Below are 23,941 nucleotides of genomic sequence, written 5' to 3'. Positions count from 1 at the left end.
ATGTACTCAGTAGGGGTCAAGAGTGCAGATCTTTGCTGGGAACATCATAAACTAGAAAATATTTAGGAGAGGTGATAGAGGTGTTACTACTCCGTGGTAACATTTCTGATTACACACATAGACAAACCATTGCGTAGCACACATGAAACTTATGCAGCGTTATATGTCAATAACATATCATAATAAAGCTGGAGCTAGGATATTTAAAGAAAAATAAAAAGATAGAAAGAAGTAGGCAGGACTGAGCTCAGAGATATTTAATCACATTCTGAAACTGCTGAATTGGAGCACAGGTTCTCTATGATCCCTTCTTTCTCTGAATTTGTGGCTTTGAGAGTGATTTTTCTCTCTTGTTGGGTAATGACAGCAGCGATTGGAACGAACAGTCAGGGGTTAGACCTTCATAGAAGGTTATAGCATAGGTTATAGTGGTTACATACCTTGCCAACTACTCATCAACCAAGGGTGTGTAAGCAGATTGCAGGTCATTGATTCCCAGTTCCCACTCTCCTAATCCCTGCCCCATGCTCACCAGTATCTGGATCACAGAGCTGTTCACAGGCGTCTGTTGTCCTCTGTCCACAAAGATCCCTCACCCATGGAGAGGTAGCATTGATCTGGTAGTATAGAGACAGCTTGGCTGGGTTTAACCAATCAGAGATGTCCAGGTAACTCCCTTCGCTTACCACAAAGCTGCTTCCTATAGATGAACAGAGAAGACAATTACTTTCTTCCAGAAATAGGGTACAGATTTGTCCTGCTACTGCGGCAGGCAGAAGTATATTATACACCTCAGGCACATCTTAGGTGTCTGTGCTCAGTCATCTAGACACCACTAACATGCCAGTTATCACATCAGTAAACAATAGATACATACCAATCAGATGCAAAAGAAAACTTAGCCCTGTGGTAAGGAGTCAGACCATTAGGACTGAGAGAGACTAGGATTCAAATAACAGTCTACTACCAGCATTCCTTGTTGAATAGATCACAAAGAAAAGAAACACAGCGGGCAAAATTTCACTATATAAGAGGGTATTCAAAAAGGGTTATAGCTGTTAAAGGAGTATATCTAAGATATTCAAAAGAGATAAACATGTACCTTTTATGTCTTTAGAAATAATCATGGTGGGGAGAGAGTCTTTCTGTTTAGAGTTCATGTTAGAACCAAATTTCGGGGATTGTTGGACTTGTTCCCTCAGCCCCCAGATGCACTAATACCTTGTGACATTGTTCCTCTTTTGCATAGGCACATTAAAATGGGAAAATATTACAGATGCTAAAAAGTTCGATCTAATAGAGATAGGAACACAAATCTTGTAATGCAGTTAGGCCTTATACCCTGCACATTGGCATAATGAATTGGCTCGGACCACAGAAGAATTGGCATTGCCCAAACACCCCTGAACATGAATACTATTTATGGAAACAACCACAATTGTCTATAACATCACCAGGAAGCAAACCTCCACCAGGGAAGACCCTGCCGCTGCCCTGGAACTGAATTATTCCAAAGAGTGTTGTCTTAACACAAAGACAACTTAGCCAACAGCAACAACTTGCTTGCAGGGCAGGGCTCTCCGCATCTAATGAGAAGGTGAACCTAGAGGATGCTCCGCATCAGCCAGACTTCGATGAAGGAAATGCACAGAAACCAGAATCTTTAACTACAGGTACCTGGCACCAACAACAGCTAATGTGCAAAATAATTTCACCGGGACCACAGAGAATGACTCAGGGGTTGGACAACCTAGTAAGCCTAGAGTCCAGAGTCGGTCTTATGCCAGAAAACTTCAGGGATAAGGTCTCCTTGTATTTAGGCCAACGCTTTTTTTCTTCCATTTTCCCCATATATTGCTGGGCCTATTTTTTTAAACTCTTATCCTTTAAGAAAAGAAAAAGAAGAAGAGCTTACTAAACTTAAAAAAAAAGTAACTGTAGTAAAATGCCTGTCTCAAATTCAAACAGGGGATGGGTAGAATGGAGGGCAGCATTGGTGGTGGGAATGTTGCACAGGTGACGAGGGGTGTTCTGTTAATGACTGAAACACAACTATAATCTTGTTGTAATCATGGCACTTAAATAGTTTATATATATACATATATATAAACAAATCTACTGACCCAATCTACTGTTATCTGCCACTGGCCTTGTGTAGTCTCTCAATGCCTCTGGGCTTTCTTTTTTTTATCTTAAATAAGTTTATGCATGTATTTTGTTTATTTTTTATTTTTATTTTTATTTTTTTTTGATTTTTGGGCCACACCCGGTAATGCTCAGGGGTTACTCCTGGCTATGTGCTCAGAAGTTGCTCCTGGCTTGGGGGACCATATGGGACACCGGGGGATCGAACCGCGGTCCGTCCAAGGCTAGCGCAGGCAAGGCAGGCACCTTACCTTTAGCGCCACCGCCCAGCCCCATGTTTATTTTTTAAATTTTTTTATTTAAACAACTTTATTACATACATGATTGTGTTTGGGTTTCAGTCATGTAAAGAATACCACCCATCACCAGTGCAACATTACTATCACTAATGTCCCAAATCTCCCTCCTCCCCACCCAACCCCCACCTGTACTCTAGACAGGCTTTCTATTTCCCTCGTACATTCTCATTATTAGGATAGTTCAAAACGTAGTTATTTCTCTAACTAAACTCATCCCTGTTTGTGGTGAGCTTCATGAGGTGAGCTGTAACTTCCAGCTCTTTTCTCTTTTGTGTCTGAAAGTTATTATTGCAAGAATGTCTTTCATTTTTCTTAAAACCCATAGATGAGTGAGACCATTTTGTGTTTCTCTCTCTCTCTCTCTGACTTATTTCACTCAGCATAATAGATTCCATGTACATCCATGTATAGGAAAATTTCATGACTTCATCTCTCCTGACAGCTGCATAATATTCCATTGTGTATTTGTACCACAGTTTCTTTAGCCATTCGTCTGTTGAAGGGTATCTTGGCTGTTTCCAGAGTCTTGCTATGGTAAATAGTACTGCAATGAATAGAGATGTAAGGAAGGGATTTTTATATTGTATTTTTGTGTTCCTAGGGTATATTCCTAGGAGTGGTATAGCTGGGTGGGAATGCCGTCTAGTTCAACCTTTATGGAAAGCAATATGGAGATTCCTCCAAAAACTGAAAATCAAGCCTCTGGGCTTTCTTTGATTGTGCCATCTACATACAGGATTGTTGATGGATTTAGGGTTGTGGTGAAAGAAATAAATTAACATAGACAAGGTATAAAGTGCTTAGGTATTACTAAACTTGTCTGAGTAAATAGAGATGTATTCTTTATCACCAAATTGGTTATATCAATGGGAGTGACTAAGAATAAGGGAGAGAACATCTGGCCAGTTGGCCTAACTGTGTGTGTGTGTGTGTGTGTGTGTGTGTGTGTTTAATATAAAATAAAAAAGGAAGGAGGAAGGAGAGATAAAAAGGAGGAGAACAATATATAGAGAAAGTTAAAGAAATTTCTAGCGCATCTAAGATAAAAAAAAACCAGCATTTAGGCAATGACAAAGCCTCAATGTTTGAAAACAATAGGAAGAAACAATTTGAAAAAACCCGTACCCTACATTGTCCTACCCAAAAGCAGAAACTGTGACCTAGCTCTAGCATTTCTTGCCAAAGAGTTAAAAAAGCAATTGTACCAGTTCCTTTGATTTTCTACAAAAGAGGTTGAAAATTCACATTTATTATAACAGAGCAATTTTTAAATGATAGCTAAGTTTGTTCCTGAAAATCCGTGCAGGCCAAAAGATTCTATGCTTTTCAGTATACCTTTATACTCTCACCCTTATACGCCTGTATACACATAAATATATTCATATGCAGAATACATATTAACATACCCACATACAAATGTTCTTTGACCAGCAAGGGAGAAAAGTCCATTCAGTGTCCGAATGTGTGTATGTGGATATAGAAATAAAAGCAAAGGCAAATTTTATCAGGTAGAAATCTTTGAAAGGTTCAAAAATTACTAGGACCACAAAAATAGTCTTAAAGAACAATTCTTCTCTCACAATCTAGGCATTTCATAAAGACATCCGTGATCTTGCATCATCTCCATAAACTTTCTTCTGTCTATCTCACTTTTAACCAACCAAAAATTTTCATGTACAAAATTTAAAATTCTCAAAGAATCTCACTAATAAGTTTCTATAGGACTGGCAGAAATTGTTCAGTCAAGTCACATCAGTTTACTGATGATTGAAATCCTATTGGCTCACAGCTCAGCTGTGTACCAAGAGAAAGGACCAAGAAGGTGGAGAGTATCAGAACTTACCTGGCTGCCTTGAGGTGTTTAGATTCTCTAACAAGGGTAGAGGCATGAAAGACAATGCTAATTTTCTCCAACTCACTGAAATGGCAGGATTTATAGCATCCTCTTGGATGAGTTCCTAAGTCATTGTACAATATGATTTGGGATGAAGATCAAAGAGTCATATGTGAAGCAGAAGGTGTAAATAATATCAATCTCAGAGAGAAGAAAATGACCACATTTTAAGTTAGTCTCAGAAATTCTTGGCAGTTACAGCAAAAAACGAAGAAGTCTGCTGGATTCCATATTTTAAATCGCTGGCAAGAAAAGATATGCAAATCTATCTGTAAAGCCATATTTTCCCTCCTGGAATAAAGCCTGGGCAGAAACATGTCACATGGGTCCTTGTGCAAGGTACCAATCATCAGTATCAACTCCAGATTTCTCTTTTGAAAAGCACAGTCATGCTGTTTAAATAGATAATACTAGTATTTATTCTCGCTAAAAACTGAAGGATGGATATTGAATTGTGTCCCAGGGCTGATTTTGCTAATCCCATTCTTCAGAATAGCTACACAATGCAAAGATAAAGAGAACAGAGTTACTAGCAGGATAAACATTCAGATCTTCACTCTGTAAACTCTGACAAAGCGCCAAATCCTCAGACATGAAATGTATGGAGACCAACCCCTTCCTTCTAGGGTTCATGTCAAGATTAAGTGAGATAATGCACTTCTCTGAGATGAAAGAACCAGAAGTAAGACTCAGAGGTAAAGACTGGTGTGCACGAGATTTTCTGGGGTGTTCTGTTGGCAAAGGAGAAGAAAGTAGAACTGGACAAGAAACTAAAATTATCATGCAGGTGTAATAAAGTTGGCACTCCAGAGAGCTATGTCTAGGGATGGTTCTTCAGACTTACTTCCAATTAAAACAAGAATGCGAGGTCTTGTACAAGAGCATTAACTAGCCATAGGCTGTGGGCTATGCCCGAGGAAGGAAATAAATGTATAAAATAATCCTATTTGCTAATGAACATAATACAAAAAGATTTGGAGTGGTCAACCACCTATATTCCTGGCAGCTGGAGAAATGAATGAGTGCCTGGGGTTTTATTAGAGGTTTGAAGACAAGAATGAAGCCACCAATATACAAGATGGAACATCCCTAATGTGCCATAATATTTCAACTAACAGGAGCTACTTTGATTATCACCTGGCTTTCTTAACAATTTGAAATATAATGCTTGAACGGATTTCTTTCCAATGTGAGTCTCTTTGGAAGAGACTGATTGGCAGTAGTTCTCCTCAACACCTTTAATAAAGATACTATGCCAAGACATAATGTTGGTTCAGTGGTAGAGTTAGTTTCCTCTAAATGACTTCTTACCATTCCTTGGAATAAATGGATTACATGGTTTGCTGATCTGGTCTGTACCAGGACTTTGCAGGGGAAGTATTTTTCTGTGTTTTGTTTTTAAAAAAATTTCTGAGCTTCAAGAGGAAATTGATTCAATCAAATTTGCACAACTAAATAGCCAGAGTGAAAAGAAAACACAGGTTGTTCAATGTGCAAAGCTAAAGCCTGCCCAATCCTCCAGCCCCCCTTTAAAGTCAAGGGCTTTGATCAGGTGTCAGGCAGAGAAGACTGCATTCCTTACTCCTCTGAAGGGCTGTGAACTCCCCAGTGTGTAAAGCCTGTAGGGTAAGAGAAGCTCCCGCTTCGATAGTTTGTGATCTCTTATAGGAAAACGATCAAAACTCATCCATTGGTCATTCATTATCTGCACAGCCCTCAGTAAAATGTCTGGCACAGACATAAAGTTGAGTGAGTTCATTATATCAAAGTTTTATGCTTGTCTAGAAGGAAAATTCAGCTCCCTTTATCATGGAGTTATGATGCAGGAATATTTCCACTTTGATCCCTAAGTTTACTATTTTCCATCGGCGAGAGCCTAGATAGGAGATTATCTCTTTGGACTCTCCAATTCTAACTACAAGCTTGAACTTTCCCATCATGGTTTGTTCAGCCTCCTGGCTTTGTGATGGCAATGATTTAAAGAGGGTGAAAGAAGGATTTACGGTGTAGCCATAATATAGAAGGGAGGGAGATACTGCGTTATATTATGAAAGGAAGGTGCCATGTGTCATCACCAAGCTTTAATCTATGTTTTCATTTTACTAACATTTATTAAATCAGTTTCTGTGCAAGAAATGAGAATGAGGTTGACCACATTAAGAAAATGAAAGGTCAACAAGGGTGCTACTATATGTACATAAGTAACTAGCACCTAGAGGGTAGTAAGAACTTTCTAAAAGAGATGAACAATGCCTGTGGCTAGAAAGGAAAGTGAAGCAGGGTTGGACTAGAATCATAAAACAATCGACTTTTAAGACAGATTTAGAAGGAGGCAGAAGAATACTACAAGCAGGGAAGAAGTTGGAAGGAAAATGCTTCTTTTCTTTAACACTCCTTAAAGCATTCCATTCACCCAGAGATCTAAATACCATGCAATAGCTACATTAGTTCATTAATTTATTCACTTGTATATTTGTTAATTTAATAGATCAGCTACTAAGTAACAGGCCCTGTCCTTGACTTTGGATAAATAAAAATACAGATCTGTTCTTTGTGTCTAGCAAAGTTCTAGAAAGATAATCCAGAAATTGCAAATGTCTACAACCCGCATTGCCTAACTTTATTTGTGGAATTTTCTCCTTAGTTTTCTACCCATTTCTTAAAGGCAAAGCTCATCCCATAGCTCCCTATGAAATCACCATAATGATTCAAATCAAGTGAAATGTCATGAGACATTGAGAAGATGTAGGTGTGTGCATATATGTGTGTATGCCTGTAAAATAAAAATCCTCGAGTTGTGGGATCACCATGCACAATATCTCCAATTCCAGGTGAATGGGTCTAAAGCAGGGTTGCACATGAAAAAATACAAACTAGGCTAAGGGTGAAATACAGGTAGTCTGACAATCTTTTACCTCATAGCAAGAGCGAGCTGTCTGCCAACACTTTTTATTGAGTCCTGAGATCACTCCCAGGTGGGGGGGAGTAAGGACAGATAGCTCAGATTATCTTGAGCCAGTCCTGGCCAGGTTTACATGTAAAATAATCTCTGCCTTGAAGACTGTAGCAATAGGTCAGTGGTAGGGTTTTTGCCATGCACACGACTGACCCAGGACAAACCTCGGTTCGATCCCTGGCGTCCCTATTGTGCCCTGAGCCAGGAGCGATTTTTGAGCACAGAGCCAGGACTAACTCCTGAGCATCACTGAGTGTGCCCCCTCCTCCCCCAAACAAAACAAAACAAAAAGATAATCTCTATTTTGGTGTAAAACCAAGTTGTAAACAAACAGATACAAAGGAACCAGGGATGATCTTTGTTTTGGGTAGAACAAGGTTTCACCTAACATATGCTCCGTATGCTCCCATGTGTACACTGATATAAAGAAAGAGAGAAAGTGAGAGAGAGAGAAAAGAAAGAGACAAAGAGGACACAATAAAGCCAAAGAATTGCCAGCTTCTGAGTAAATGCAATCATAACTTAGGATTCAAAACCACATTAGACAAGAATGACCACGCATCGCTCTATATGGTTCATGGACATCTAGTTTATATCTAGTTTATCTTCCTGATGCTGGATCAAAAATCTTCTCCCCGTTTTTGTGTGCTCTGAGATCTTTCTGTGCTGCGATAAATCTCCCCAGAGAGCAATGATTCTGAAAGAAAACTTGCAAATGCTATGTTTTTTTTATTTTCACATATAGATATACATACATATATATATCTACACACACACACACACACACACACACACACACACACACATATATATATATGTTCTTTTTTTCTCTGCCTGACTTGTGGGAATATACATCATCTAATTAGCCAAATGGATTTTCAGTTCAGCCCAATCATTTCCTTATCTTGCATCTGAAGCTCAGCGTTGCTCAGGGGACGGTATGGGCATGGAGGTCCTCATTAACTGTGATCTTCAATTACATTGATTATAAGCCTGGTTCTGTAATTGTGCAGCATAGATCAGGGGTGAGCTGGGGAACTCAGGCCATTCTGTGGTGAGCTCTGAAAAAAAAATCAGAGCCACTTCAGCTCCCAAAGCAAGAGAAAGCTGTAGATGGGAACTAAAAATACCATGGAAGGAGCTATCACTAGATAAAATTGCCTAGAAAGCCAGACAACAGCTGCAAATCTCTTTCATTACACCTCAGATTCTGAGACAGACTCTCAGAAGAACCAGAGCTAGGAAAGGTCCAAACAAGGTTGTGGACACAGTGGTTACGGGGGTAGTGAAGCATGGAAAGAGCAATGGCTGAAAGGGGGTCTTCACAAATGAAACTAGGGGAGGTTTGGGGGGGTGTCAATTCATCTCAGTTCATTTCTTCTCTTCCTCTGAATGAAAAAAGTTATAAAGGTTTTCTGTTCTCTATTCCCAGAATGGTTCTATCTACCAGGGCAACTTAGATCTGAAAGAAATGGCACTCTGAGGCACAGGATCAAAGGATGTCATGAAGTACACATGAAAAGCCTGTCTCCTATCAGTCCAGGAGGCAAGTGAAGCATGCACCCATCCTTATGGATCAACTGCAATGAACTCTTCCAATGAACTATGCCCACTGTGCAGTGGTGAACTGGATCTACCCTTATATCTCATAGTGAAATCCAAACTCTTCAGGAGCTCAGAATGTGACTATTCAAAAAGTGGATTTTCAGAATTCAATAAGGTTTTAGGAAGTCAAGACTGGAGGGGAGGTTTGTCCCTAATCCTACACAACTAATGTCCTAAAGAAGAACTCAGAACACAAACAGGGAGGACCACATGAAAAAACCCAGAACCAGTGAACATGACAGCCACTAAAAAGCCAAGAAGAGAAAAGCTGTCATGCTCACACCTTAATTTTTTGGACTCGGAGTCTCCGGAATTGTGAGGACAAATATTTCTCTTGTCTGAGCCACAGGCTGAGTGCTATTTGCGATGACAGCCCTAGCAAACTCATAAACCATTTGTGTCTTATTTGGCAACTCTCCTTTAAGCCTGACATTTGCTCCATTTATTAACTTTTATTTTGTGATATGCATCCCACAGGATCACTTCTCAGAATAAAGTTTTCAATGTCTAAAATATAATGCATAATAATATGAAAAGAAACCAGCAAACAAAGTACAGCTCTGAGAATGGAACCCTTGGGGGTTCTGGAATCCAGGATAAAATGCTGGTCCCAGTGAGCTTTTCTCATCCTGCAGTTACTGGGGTGGTTGGCTAACCTGGTTCCAATCACTGGGTGAACAGAGGGAGGGACGACTCAATAAACATGCAAACCTGCTAAGACAAGGCATGCCTTGTCAATAATAAGATAAAGGACATTTACAAAAAAGGTGAGAAGTTCCCTGTTTGTTGTTCAAGTTGTCACTTTGCAGTATTGGGAATCTAAGCCCAGGTCTCCTGCCTCCTACATAGCATGTACTTTATGACAAGGCATGTATTTTACTACTCAGTAAACTCTTCGGCATCCACAGTATAAACCACTTCTCTTGCTCTTTGATCTCTGGACCATTCCCCAAGGACCTTTGCATTTACTTCTGGTTCTGTGCTCATGTGTCATTCTGGATAGGGGTCGGGGTAGCATATGCGGTGCTGAGAACCCAGGTTGGCTACATGCAAAGCAAGTATCTTACCCACTATACTCTATTTCCGGCCACTAGGATTGATTTAAAATTTTTGAAAACTGTGTTTCTCTAGTTCAAAGCTTCTCAACATTTTTATCTTCTTTTTAATGTTCACTAAAAAGAACTCAGGCTTTTTAAACAAACTGCATCTCATCCGTGTACATTTAACCACAAGTATACTGTACGTATTTTTAGAATGTGTGCTTTTACAGTACATAAAAGTAAGATTTTCTTGTGTCCTTAGCCCCTGAAAATTAAAATTCATCTTCTCTTAGGAGTATTGCCTTTACTCACAATAGATATTCCAGTCTTCTTTGGGGAGAAAGGGTTGAGGTTTAGGGAAAGACAGGGGTGGTTCCAAGGTCACAGTGGGATCAATGAAATATTTATCATAGAACCCAGATTGTGTGATTCTCACTGTTTTAGCATTGTGAGGAAGATGAAGTTCTGAGAGGTTTTGGAAAACATCCTTTACCAGACACCCTAGTTGGAAAGCATCAGACCTTAAAATGCTGTGCATCTCACTGAGTTTGTTTGAGCATTTCATGAAAAGACCCAGTGGGACTAAGAATAATGGCAGCACAAGGGCTACAAGTCCTGCAATTATGTGGTCACAAGTTCCAGTCCCTGGTAACCCACATGTACCTGGTAACTCTTTGAGCTCTCTGAGTTTGGCATTTAGGCTACCTATGATCCACAGCGAAGCAGGCAAATTCTGGCTGTACTGAAGTGCAATCCCACAAAATATTACCACTAAAAAGATATCCGAGCAATGAAGCCAGAATATGTGACTCAAGGAACACTAGAGTGACAGCTAGGAAGTATAAACTATCACCTGTGTGTCTCCTGTAAGAGTGAGAGCCCTGTCAAGCACATGGGCAAGGAGCACAGCTAAAGGAGCAAAATTGATGATCACCAGGACTGAACATCCTGTGAAGCACAATGAACAACACAGCCATGCAGGTGGATAGTCCCTGGCCAGTGCAACATTACCAACAGTAATGCCAAAAGGAAGGAAGAACAAAAAGATGCATTGAGAGAGAAAAGCTTATCAACTACCACAATGATCAAAAGAACAGAACTATGAACTAGCCAAGTGCTAACCAAGTGCTCCCTTGTTGTTTTATTTATAAAGGAATATGTCCTAGTATTGGTACAGTGATTGAGAGGCCTTTCTTGGCTCGGCCCAGCCAGGCTCCTGCAGCCCCTATGGCCTGGTGGGTCTGAGGGTTGCAGAGTGATGACGGAGAAACTCACAAAGCAATCAGATGAAGAAGTTTCAGGAGTTATTTTTATTTCATGGTCCTAACCACAAGGCTTCTTTGCTGCCTCTCCAGGCTTCTTTGCCAATTGACCCCTGCTGCTATCCATATCTCAGCTGCATCTGTCTCTGTCTTCTCTCTCTAACTCTCTCTCTTATTCCTTCTCTCCCCCCAGACAGACTCTTCTACCCTTCCATTCCAGGTTTGGATAGTTCTGGTCATTCAGAACAAGAAGTTGGGGGAGGAGATACCCACATTTCCCCAGTAAAGGAGGACTATGTTGAAAAAATTGTAAAATAATGTCTATTGGGGCAGAATGGTGGTGCAAGCTGTTTGCCTTTCACTCTCTAACCTAGGACAGACCACAGTTCGATCCCCTGGCATCCTATATGGTCCCTAAGCCAGGATTGATTTCTGAAGAACATAGCCAGGAGGAACCCCTGAGTGTCACCAGGTGTGTCCCAAACCCCAAAAAGTAAATAAAATAATATATTTAAGCACCACAATTACAAACATGTTTGTAGTTGAATTTCAGTCATAAAAAGAACACCCCCCTTCACCAGTGCAACATTCCCACCACCGATGCCCCCATCTCCCTCCTCCCTCTGAGACAGGCATTCTATTTCTTTCATTAACCACCATTGTCATGATAATTGTCAGTGTAGTCATCTCTCTAACAACTGCATTCACCACTCTTTGTGGTGAGCTTCATATCGTGGGCCAGTCCTTGCAGCCCTCACCTCTGTCTCTGTGTATTATTACAAGTATGTCTTTGATTTTTCTTAAATCCCACAAAGGAGTGAGACTATCCTGTGTCTATCTCTCTCCCTCTGACATATTCACTCAGCATAATAGTTTCCATGTCCACCCAAGTATAGGAAAATTTCATGACTTCATTTTTCCTGATGGCTGCATAGTTTTCCATTGTGTATATGTACGACAGTTCCCTTAGCCACTCATCAGTCGTCGGGCATGTTGAGAATTTCAAGAAGTACATATCGAGGCTAGAGAGATAGCATGGAGGTAAGGCGTTTGCCTTTCAGGCAGAAGGTCATCAGTTCGAAAATCGGCGTCCCATATGGTCCCCTGTGCCTGCCAGGAGCAATTTCTGAGCATGGAGCCAGGAGTATCCCCTGAGCACTGACCCAAAAACCACCACCAAAAAAAAAAAAAAAGAAGTAGTACTTATCAGAGAAGGAACATAGAGAAATTTAGTTAGCTATGAACATGGAATGAAAGGAAAGTAACAAGGACATAGCATTTCAGCATTCCAAATCATAAACTAATATTCCCACTAAGAAAGCTTGTCTATTCCCCCCACTTCTTTATGATTTCCTTCATTTTAATGCCCCCCCATGTACTGTTAGCAGCTGCATTTTTAGCATTTTATGTACCCCCCTCAAACAGTGATCAAAGTCTGGCTAAATATTGCCACAGACTTGCATAAGAGTTTCCAAATTCCTTGGTCTTGCTTCAAAGTTCAGTTAGGGATGTTTGAATTTGAATAAAACAAGTTTGAAGTGTTGACATTTCAGAGACTTATTATTCTCCCCAGGGCCACAACCAGGTACTTGGAGAGGCAACTAAAGAAAAAAACAAAGTCATGAAATACTTCGCATTTCCCTTTAAGTTACTGTATTTCAATTTTTAAAGAGACTCAAAGAGCAAGATTGAAAGCAGCCATTTGATTTTCATTTAAGAATATATTTATTTTTTATTTATTGAAAAGCTTTCCTCGTAGCTTCACTGGAAACTCATGTGTCCAATCCAGCTTCAATCCTATACATTTTTTTTTCTGTTTAGGGCCATACTGATAGTTTAGGGGTCACTTCTGGATTTGTACTCAAGAATCACTCTTAGTTTGCTTGGCGGACCATATGGGGTGACAAGGATTAAACACAGGGTGGTTGAAAGCAATGCAAACAGCCAAACACCTTACCATGATACTATTGCTTGGCGCCTTCTCAAATTTTTTAATCAAAGAGTAGCGCTGCTTACCAATCCAGTGGACAGTTGGTCCCCAAGCACAAAATGTTCTTTCACATTGACTTGCTAATACTGAAAAATCACCTTTGTTTGCTGCTACAGAAAACAACAGTTGAATCAGGAAGCGAAAGGCTGCATGATACAGTTCAACAAGCATGGATAATACCCACCTTCCCCAGCCAGAGAAACTGACCCTTGGAAAAAAATACCCCCTCATTTTGGTGAGCTCCCTGCATTTCCTTACCCATGCAATAAAAATAGCACTCACGGACTCTCTGATAGTGCTTCTGCAATGCCTGAGGACAACTCCATAGTTAGCTAGGACCTCAGTGCTACGCTAACAGGGGGCAAAATGTGTAAAGCATACAATGCATTCTGTGTATAACAGTATGTGCATCTACTGCACTGTTTACTAATGCCTGGCTTATATACTTGCTCTTGGGAAATACGCCTCTCTATGTATGCATGCATTATGTATACATATAAGCACAGAGAATTCCATGAATAATTTGATTCTATATGGATGGTGCCTCAGTTGTAACAACATATTCCCCCTGGGAGGAAAATTGCATATTGGTGGCGGGAAATGTGCATGGGGAAGGGATGGGTGTTGGCATATTGTCTGACTAAAACTCAATCATGAACGACTTTATAACCAGGCATCTCAAGGTGATTCGATTAAAAATTATTAATTAAAAAGCATGGCTCAGCAAATCAAACAATAGCTTTATGTAGAGGAGGCGCCTTGAGTTGAAGAGATTTAGAGTGTAGAAAGCTCTTTCTTTGCACATAGGAGTCCTGGGTTCTATATTTGGTGCCATAAGGTACTGTAAACACCGAGATCAGAATAGCCCCAATGCACCGGAGGGTGTAACAGCAAAATAAATCAAATATGATTTGTGGATTGATTAATGAAATCACCGTGTCTTCTCCCCAACTATGTTTATTACCCCTGAGAAAATTGGTGGCCTCTTCCAGCAGCCCCTCAATTTTTACCAAGCCTGACTGACCTATGTATCTCAATAGACATGGCTGAGTGTAGGAATATTAGCAAATGCAAACTTAACACAATTGCTACTTTAAAAGCAGAATAGTGAGTGTATAAACTGACCGGATAGCTGGTCATTAGTCATGGTTTAAATATTGGTGTAAGAAGCTTGGAAGGTGGTCCTTGACTTCCTTCTGTATCTGCATTTTTGATATGGGATTTATAACGCCTATAAATGCTGCATTTGTACAGAGTAGAGCATATTTGAGCTCTTGGCCATTTTCATAAAAAGTTCATATTTATAAACATAGTCCTCTTGGCAAGAGTTGTAGAGGGAATCACTACTATGTTACTCATCTATTTTTCAAGTAAGGAAACGGAGTCAAACAGAGGGTGTCAGTTTTGCCCATGTTCACACAGCTGTTGAGCAGTTGTGTCTAACTCTAAACTTTTGATTCCACTTGCTATGTAGATTAAGTAACATATTGGATGTTAGGAGTAACATGGCAAGAAAATGCTTACCACAAAGGAGTCACAGCTAAGACTGTGGGGGAATGAGTGAGGGACTGAGTGAGTCTCAGAGTGATTAGAAGAAGCCCTGGGGGGAATAATGCGGTTTAATAAATCCTTTCTTCCTTCTTATTATTTTGGGCCACATCTGGCAGGCTTACTTCCAAATCAGTACTTAGGCAGTGATCAGGGGACCAAGTGGTGCTGGGATTGAATCCAGTTCTTCTATATGCAAAGTATCTGCTCTAGCCTATTAGCTAGCTCTCCAGCTCAATGTGGTTTGTTTCTTTTGTTTTCTCTGTAATGTAGCAGAGGCGATAGTCTTCAAATTGCTAACAACGCCATTTGTCATGCCATTCTTTGAATCCCTTCAGATGCCATGAAGTGCCCGAGAAGTGCCAACGCTGTTCAGAGATAGTAATTTTAAGTGATCTAATTTCCCTCGGAATATTCACTCTCACACATTCTTATTCTTCACCCCATGCCTCTCCTTATGCAAACACGAAGACTATATTCCTTAGTTGCCAAGGACAATGATAGAAATAGTAAGCACTATTGAAATACACCTATTTCACCTCTGTGTTTGATTCAATACTATGACTTTACATATTCATTCCTTTATTCCTCTGCAGATATTTTGAACTTATTGGTATTACACCAGTAACAGTATGTAAAGTATGTTACTACTAATAATTCTATTAGTAAGATTATTATACCATAATAGCAATAGCAGTAATAATACTAGCAGTAATAATGTGCTAGAAGTAATGGTAGTTGTAGCATTGCTAGTGATTACTACCAGTAGTAATGGTAGTTATAATGGAAGCAGCAGCAGCAACAGTAATGAGAACAGAATATTGGTGGTGGTGGGAGTAGTAATAGTAGAAGCAGTGGCAATAATAACAGTAGAAGTAATGGAAGTACTAGAAGTAGTACTAATAGTAATAATAGTGACAGTATCAGCAATAATCATGGTAGCAGTAGCACTGGCGATCAGAGTAGTATATTGGTAGGAGTAGTGGTGGGAACAGCAATAATGTTAATGGTGAGGATTGTAGTACAGCACTCAGAACAACAAAGGACAATGATGTAGATAATGAATATGAGTTTATGCAGTTAGTCCCAATCTTTTGGGCTGATGACTTTGTTTTGTTTGTTTTGGGGCCACACCTGGTTGTGCTCAGGAGTTATTCCAGGCTCTGCACTCAGAAATCACATCCCATATGGGATGCTGGAGATTGAACCTGGGTCTGTACAAGTTGGCCGAGTGCAAGGCAAATGCCCTACCACTTTGCTAATGTCTTTTGGGACATCTCAGATGATGCACAGACACACACACACACACACACACACACACACACACACACACACACACACACACACACACACACTGAGCATCCCTTCCCCCAAGGTGCCATGCAGGTTTTGCAGGGAGGGGCAAGTTGCAGAGAAGGCAGCAGTGTGGCCACACTTGTCTCTTGCACTGCTGCTGCTCTGGACATCAACCACAGTTCTAGGGGTAACTGCCAGGATGCAAAATCTCTTCCATCAAGAGCCCAGCAAAACCGCTGAGTTTGGGAAGTTTGGCCCCTCGTAGTTCTTGGTAGCATCATAAAACAATTAGATTTAGGTTTAGTATGAGTTTGAATGATTGTCCCGTTTCCAGAAAATATCTTCTGGAAATGTGCTGAGGATATATTGCTTGTCTTTGGAGATATTAAGAATCGAATTATAATATTATGTCCTCTTCCCCTGCTATTTCTCTCTTGCTCTTCTCCCAACACACGCAGATTTATGTGCCAGTCACCATCCAGAGAAGTTCAGAATTTAAAGAAATAACTACATATGAATATTGACAGAAGCCAAACAGGGGTTTGGATGTGGGGAAGCAGAACCCACAGCTTCCCTTCTCCACCTGCACCCATATACGCACAGAGAGACATAGAACTATTGGTACAGTGGAGAAGTTCCTGGTGAAGTGAGAGGACTTGGGCAGCCTGATACTACCAAGAGTGCTATAACGCCAAAAGCTGATTGAATTCTAATTGTAAGTTTTCAAACTGTGCAGTTTAAGACCTGACCCTTGAAACTCCTTTGTCTCAATTTCCTGAAAAGCCCAACTGCTCAAGGCTTACTCCTGACTCTGTGCTCAGGGACTGCTCCTGGCAGGGTTCAAGGCATCATATGGACGAGGGACCAAACCCAGGCGGACACATGCAGGATACTATCTCTTTCTGGTCCACATTCCGTTTCCTTCTCTGCAAAATGGGACTACTATTAACACCAACCCCATCTCAGAGTGTTTTTGAGGATCAGTTAGGTGAATAACAATAGAAACAGTAAAACCTCCGATTTGAGAAGTATTTCCAAGAGGGGCACAACAATCACATTTAATATCACAAATGCTGCAAGGTAAGTATAATTACTTCTCAGATGAGGAAGCTGAGAAAAGAACTAGTAAGCTTTTCTGCATAGTAATAAGATTGTCCAATAATACAGGGAAACCTTTTGCATCCAGCTCTGCCAACTTCAAGGTCTGAATTTTTTCTTTTTGAACTTTTTTTTTTGACCAAAGAGAGGGCAAGCATTGAAAGAGAACCCACCCCCAGGTGTGTGCATGGGCGCGCGCGCGTGCGCACACACACACACACACATGCATGCTCATACACTGACATAGACAAATTCAGGCAGGTACTAGGGATTAATCTGGTAGTTTGGCATATGGAGCCAACCATGGAAAAATGAAACAGGCCCAGGAGGAATTACTAATCTGGTTATTCTTAATGTTCCCAGTTGCAAACTGCCTTGGTCAAACAATCCCTGACATTTGTGCAGATTTCTTAGGCAAAGTAAAAAGAAACATCTAGGCTAGCAAAGGGAGGCCCAAAGGAGGGAGGGGACATAGCGAAGGGAGTGAGGTTGGACCTTCCCAGGAGCATCATGTCTCCAACTCTCAATCAGCCTGTCCTGTCTTACCTTGTTTGGTCTTGTGTGCATTTTGGTCACAGGTGTGTTAAGCTGAAGCATGAAGCTAAAACATGCCTGCCTAACTATGCTCTGTTTTATGGCGCTTTGCATAACTTGGGGTTTTTACATAGTGGCCATTAATAGCAACCCTGCATTGAGCAAGTCTTTGAACAAAACTGTCCACTTTTCTGATGGCAGGGAACTTTTTTTTTTTTAAGCAGTGCAGTATCTTTTTTGGGTGAAAGTTTGGGGGCTTTTTTCTGTTTTTTTTTGGGGGGGCACAACCGTTTGATGCTCAGGGGTTACTCCTGGCTAAGCGCTCAGAAATCGCCCCTGGCTTGGGGGGACCATATGGGATGCCGGGGGATCGAACCGCGGTCCTTCCTTGGCTAGCGCTTGCAAGGCAGATACCTTACCTCTAGCGCCACCTCTCCAGCCCCCCAAAATATTGGGGCTTTTAATCATATTGTAATCATACTCTGCAGACAGCAATCCCAGTCCCCCCCACCCCCCTACCCAGCTTCTTTGTTGTTTTTGGGTCATACGTGGAAATGCTCAGGAGTTGGTCCTGGTTCTCAGGAGTTGCTCAAGATTTAATCCTGATTTTCAGGAATCTTGGGAATTGCCTAGCATTCTCTTGGGACCATATAGAATACCAGGTATTGAACCCAGGACAGTCGCATACAAGTTAAGTGCACTTTCTATTGTACTATCCTTTTGGCCCTGAGAGCAGGACTTTCTTTTCTAGACACTAAGAGACCCAAATCTTAGTGTGGCTTGTTTTATTCCTGAGCCTTCTTAAAAGAGATGTTGCAATCAACCCAAACTATGTCCAAGGTGCCTTGGTATGTGCCTGGCTAGAATGTCCTTTATGCTTCTCCTTCTTGCCACCCTTTTTTTCTCTTTACTTGGGCGGGGTGACAGGGCAGGGGGTGATAGTGATTGGGGCCACACATAGAAAAGCTCAGGGACTATTCCTAGCTCAGTGCTGGGGATGTCTGCTAAACTTAGGGGAACCTTGAGTGGTTCCTGGGGTTTGCAAGTGCCTGGCATCCTGCTAGAATCTCCTTTGTGCTCCTCTTTCTTGCCACTCTTTCTCTCTCATTTTTTGGGTGGGGTGGCAGGCAGGTGTGATAGTGGTTGGGGCCACACCTAGAAAATCTCAGGGGCTATTCCTAGCACAGTGCTGAGGATGTCTCCTAAACGTAGGGGAACCTTGAGTGGTTCCTGGGATTCGAAAGTGCCAGCTACGTGCAAAGCAAACAACCTACCTCTTGCAATATCTCACTGGTCCCTTTGCCACCAATCTTAAAGTCAACCTTGACCGGCCCAACCCAACCTCAGGCTCACATGCCAGTATTCCTGCTCAGGTTCTGCCACAACCAAGTGACAATGATCCATTTAAATGGGCCTCCATTCCCTAGCTGTAAAACTGTGGAGGATCACATTTTAGGACTGAGGGGGAAGACAATCTATGTAAATTAAATTTCCCTTGTTACAAATTACTCACTTTTAATGTAAATGAGGTAATTTATGTTCAGTTGAAAGCAATACCTGGCACATAATAAGTATCTAATAAGTGTTAGTTATTCTTACGCTGCTTTTTCATTTGGCATCGAGTTGATAACCCCCTCGTAAAAATTCAAGGGAACGAGGCCTTCTTCAATTACAGTTTGGCAAAATAAACAAACAACCAAAGCAAACAAACATAATAACCAAGACTCCTGCTTAAACAACATATTAGCTTTGGATATAATAGTGTAAACAAAAGCTCATCCTGTGACTCATTTCTATTTCCTTAATTGCATGCTCCTCCTCTGGACCTCAGCCAGAAGCCCATCCTCGGGCACTCCACGGATCCATATACATCAGATTGTGTGTGTGGCAAGCGCACACAACCCCTGGTGCTTCAGAGGGCTGCAAAGAAATTACATTAAAAGTGAGTGATTTGAAACAACTGAAATTTAATTAAAAACAAAATTAAAAGTTGTTCCAAGCCCAGCGATTTAGCCAGCAAGACTCAGAGGAAATTAGTAAGTGCTACTAATAGCAGGATCCAATTCACAAGCCTCTGTGAAGAGACAGTCGGAGGAAGGAAGATGCATACTCTTTAGATGAAACAATTAAAGATCACTTCAGAGAAATCATCACCAACAGGATCCCGGGGCTAAAGGGAGTGTTATTTTCTGGTGGGTTTTGCTTTGGACTTTCTCTTTTGCATTATGGGATGCGTCCCCAGATTCCCCAAGTAGCAACTTCAATGGTAATAGAGGAAGACATGGATTTGGAACAAATGACTTAAAAGCGAGCAGAATGTGGGGCAAATCCCTTATTCCCTTTCAAAAGGAATTATCACCACAACCGGAAATTCAACTGCACCAATTTAAGCTTTTGACATTTCATCTATTCAGATGACTGGCAATAATTCTTATTCAAGGGCCCCCGAGACAGCTCCAAGAAAGGGCTGAAATACCTGGTTTGCACCTGGGAGACTTGGGGGTGATCCTCAGTGCTGCATAGCTCTCTGACCTCTGACCCCTAAGAGTGAACTCTGAGCACAGACTCAGAAGTAGCCTCTGAGCACTGCAAGTTGTATGTACCTTCTAAAGATTTTTGTTTGCTTGTTTTGTTTTATTTTGTTTTGGAGTGACACCAGCAATGCTCAGGACTTGCTCATGGTCTTATGCACAGTAATCATTTCTGACCAGCTGGGGGGACAATCTAGGGTACTAGGCATTGAACCCAGGTTAGCTCTATGCCAGGCAAATGCACTGCCCACTGTCCTATTACTCTGGCCCATCTTCTCAGGTTTTTTAAACTATAAGTTATATCTCTTAAATTTTGTGTTGAAGAGAACTATGTGTCAGCTCAGAGTTGAAGGTTGTGTGATGAGAAGATTCAATAAACTGGTTTTGTTTGAGGAAGGGACATAAGACAGTGGGTGGGGTGCCAGGCGTCTGAGAAAGGACTGAGAAATGGGTCTGAAAGAGTCATTTGCTTCAGGTACTCGGGGCAGTGAAGACAAGAAGGGGCAAAGAAGCACAACGTGGGAATCAATAAGACACAGGAAATAATCCAAGGGCTATAAATGACAAGAGGCAGAAGGAAGGAACGAAAGAGAGATGTGGCCAGAAGTGGGACCTGAAATGGTGCATGAGTAGAAACTGACCGGAAATGATTTGGCACAATCCACACAGAAAACTGGAGTGGACAAAAAGAGTGGTGAGGTGCTCTTTAGAGTCTCCTTCTGCCTAGAGCTTGCTTCCATACTGTGAAAAAGGCAGCCAGCAGGCCTCTATCTATCCTCTTCTTAACTCCGCACTCTCACTCTCCACTCTGTGGATCTCCAAAGGCCCACAATGCAGGCTCTATTCTGGCTTCACTGTCACTGGAGAATGACACCTTGAATTTGCTGTTGCATTTGCTTGGAACCTTCATGTCTCCCTTGCATCCTTCACATCTCAGTTTTCAGGCCACCTCCTTAGAGAAGTCCTTCCTGACCAGCCTACCTGAGCATAAATTCCCAGTTCTTTTTATGTAAATTATTTTATCTATGATGTTAGTAGTAATTACAGTATCTTTGTTTTATTTATTTATTTTGCTGTTTTGGCTGGCTACCTTATTGAGAAGGAAAACAACTAAGGCAGGACTGGAGTCAGGTTTATTTATTTATTTGAGGATGTCTACTCAAAGTGCTCAGGGTTTGCTTTTTGTGCTCAGGGGGGGGACCACATGGCATCAAGAATTGAACGAGGGCTCTTGCATGCATAATATATACTCTAGCTCCCTGAGCTCTCCCCCAGACCTATGGACTATGCTTGTCCTAGGCTTCCCAGGAACATGAAATGCACATCCAGTGAGTAAAAAATGTCTGTAAAGAGAAGGAAAGACACTGCATATACATTCTCCAATGACTTAGTACAATGCCTACCATGATAGAAGCATAGGAGGACTTTCTCTTATCTTAATAATTAAAACTAAACTGATAGAACCAAAATTTGGCTTTGATCTTGGGAAGGAAGAGACAGAGACTAACAAAGCAGCTGGAGGGCTCCATAAACCCACTTGTTCTCACGTTGTTCAGAATAATTGTTTGGCCCTAAGTATGTACATTGCATATATTATGTACATTACGTATATAGGTCTTTCTGGGATTATGACCATAGAATGGTGGTGACAAGATGCTCCTGAGAGCTGACACAGCAGGTGTATTAGAAAAATGCGAGAGGCTAGGATCAATTCCCTTTCTCAAACCAGTCTCTCCTGGTTGTCGCACGTGTTCCTTTAGGGTGATGATACATCTGCCTGAGCCCAGCCAATTCTTCATTAAGATAATCAATTCTTACATTCTTAAAGAATTATTTTTGGGAGAGTGGGCCACACCCAGAAGTGCTCAGAGCTTATTCCTGGTTCTGTGCTCAAGGATCACTCCTGGTGGTACTTGAGAGACCTCCGATGGAAATAAAGTCAGTTGTGTGCAAGATTAGCTGCGTTCAAGACAGGTGTCTGAGTCCCCGTACTATCATTCTCTGTCCCTGTTGAAGAATTGTTGAAAAACTGCCTCACTGAAAGTCATCTCCTGCATCATCCAATCTACTTCAGGATGTCTCTTTGGAGAGCTGATAGCTCCTGGGGTCAAGACTGGTTTGGCATGAATCAATCACTCTTTTGAGTGATATGGGCTTATTGCGACTTTCAAACAAGAACTGCAATGGACCAGAAATGCAGTTAGTAGAATTCATGATCTTTGATGCATCTGGGGACAGATGACTCTTTTATGTAGGTGGGGAAAGAACACCAGAGCTCCCCCTCTCTCTCTCTCCTTGGAATACATGTGTTGGACCAGCAAAGAAAATAATCTCAGCCTAAAAGGAGTGTAATTTCGGTCAAGACAAAATTGTATAGATAGTTCCAACGAAGTGTTGGAAACTGGGTTCTGAGCAAGGAAGGTCACTATTTTGTAAAGGTCACACAGGAGGCTTCTTCTCAGGTTCTGAGCAGGGAGAGATGCCATTTTGTAAGAACCACCTGGTGTAGGTCTCCACAAGTCTTTTTCCATTATCACAGCCCCAAGCTACCTGGCCAGACCAGGTAGCCTAGCAGGGAAGGACAAGGGAGTAGTAGGAAGGTTCCCCTAGAAAATAGCCAAGCATTTTAAGGATCATCAGAAAGCTGAAACCTCCCTATATCCCTTCCCTATATACTCTTCCTCATGACCTCGGGCAGGGTTCATTTCCTTTGGTAGAGCTTTGGGGTCATTTGGCATACAGATTAAGGCATTAAACTTTATTCCAGTTGTGTAGTCTCCTGTTTTGAGTCTGGACTCTAGCAAAAGCATCAGCAGGTGGTGATAAAGATGGAAGAAGAAGTTGCTCTGGGGAACAGAGCAGCACTCCACCCTCTCCCATCAGATCAGAAATACTAAAAGACATCAGCTAGATGAAGTACAGGAGGGAAAGTATTGAGGCCAAAGAAAGGGGAGGCTGAGAAATCAACAAAGAGGGAGCCACAGTTTTAGGGGCAGACATTCCACATGGCCAGTGTCTGTGCGGGAGAAGGCAAACAAAGGTAAGCCTGATCCTGTTTCCTGGCTCTACTATTTCACTATTTAGAAAACTGCCATGCTAGCTACTTTGCAACTTCCCACACGGTGCCCTCACCCCTGGACCCATGGTCTTCCCCTTGAGGGGGCAGAGCTGCCATTTTTAATTGATTCCATATTTCAAATGTGACATCCGCTCCAGTCACAGGCCCCTGGGCCTGCATTCGGGGCTCTAGTTCCCCCATGCCTCCCGTGTTAATGCTGCCTTTGAATCTTGGCAGGAAATGGCCGGCCTCTTAGGAGCCTGCAAGCTCACAGACATGTCAGCACCTGAGTGAGGGCTGGTGGACCCACCGCTCCCTCCATCCTTCACCCTGACCCCGCTACTGCTGAGACTTATCACCTGAGATGTGGCTGGAAGGATTTAGGTCTTCACAAGAGCAGCCCTGAGAGGTCTGGTGAATTAATTTTGCTCACAGAGCCCAGTGCTATGGCTTACTAATAATTTTCATCTAGGCAGGATTTGTCAAGGTTTTAATACTGGATGCTCTTCCACAGTTGCTTGCAACTCGGCCCCTCCCCTTTAATTTTTTTCAATAAATGTAGCAAAGGGTTGGGCATCTTATTCTTCATCTCACCAGCACAGCTGGTGCATGAACTGAATAGTAACAACAGCAGTTCCTGAGCCTATTTCTCAAGACCAGTATCTTGCATTTAACAGATACTGAA

General features: G+C 41.6%; 1 protein-coding gene across 3 annotated transcripts in view; it reads right to left on the bottom strand.

Annotated features, from left to right (window-relative positions):
• The window catches only part of ASTN2 (astrotactin 2), a 1,116,661-nt gene that overhangs the window by 645,825 nt on the left and 446,895 nt on the right, over positions 1–23,941 (bottom strand). For all 3 annotated transcript variants that reach the window (XM_049774120.1, XM_049774121.1, XM_049774122.1), the window contains one exon: positions 533–700. In XM_049774120.1, the coding sequence (XP_049630077.1) occupies positions 533–700 (168 nt within the window). The remainder of the gene's footprint in view (positions 1–532; positions 701–23,941) is intronic.

Source organism: Suncus etruscus, chromosome 5 (assembly GCF_024139225.1).
Source record: "Suncus etruscus isolate mSunEtr1 chromosome 5, mSunEtr1.pri.cur, whole genome shotgun sequence".
NCBI classification, from domain to species: Eukaryota; Metazoa; Chordata; class Mammalia; order Eulipotyphla; family Soricidae; genus Suncus; species Suncus etruscus.
This window is presented reverse-complemented; position numbering and strand designations above follow the sequence as displayed.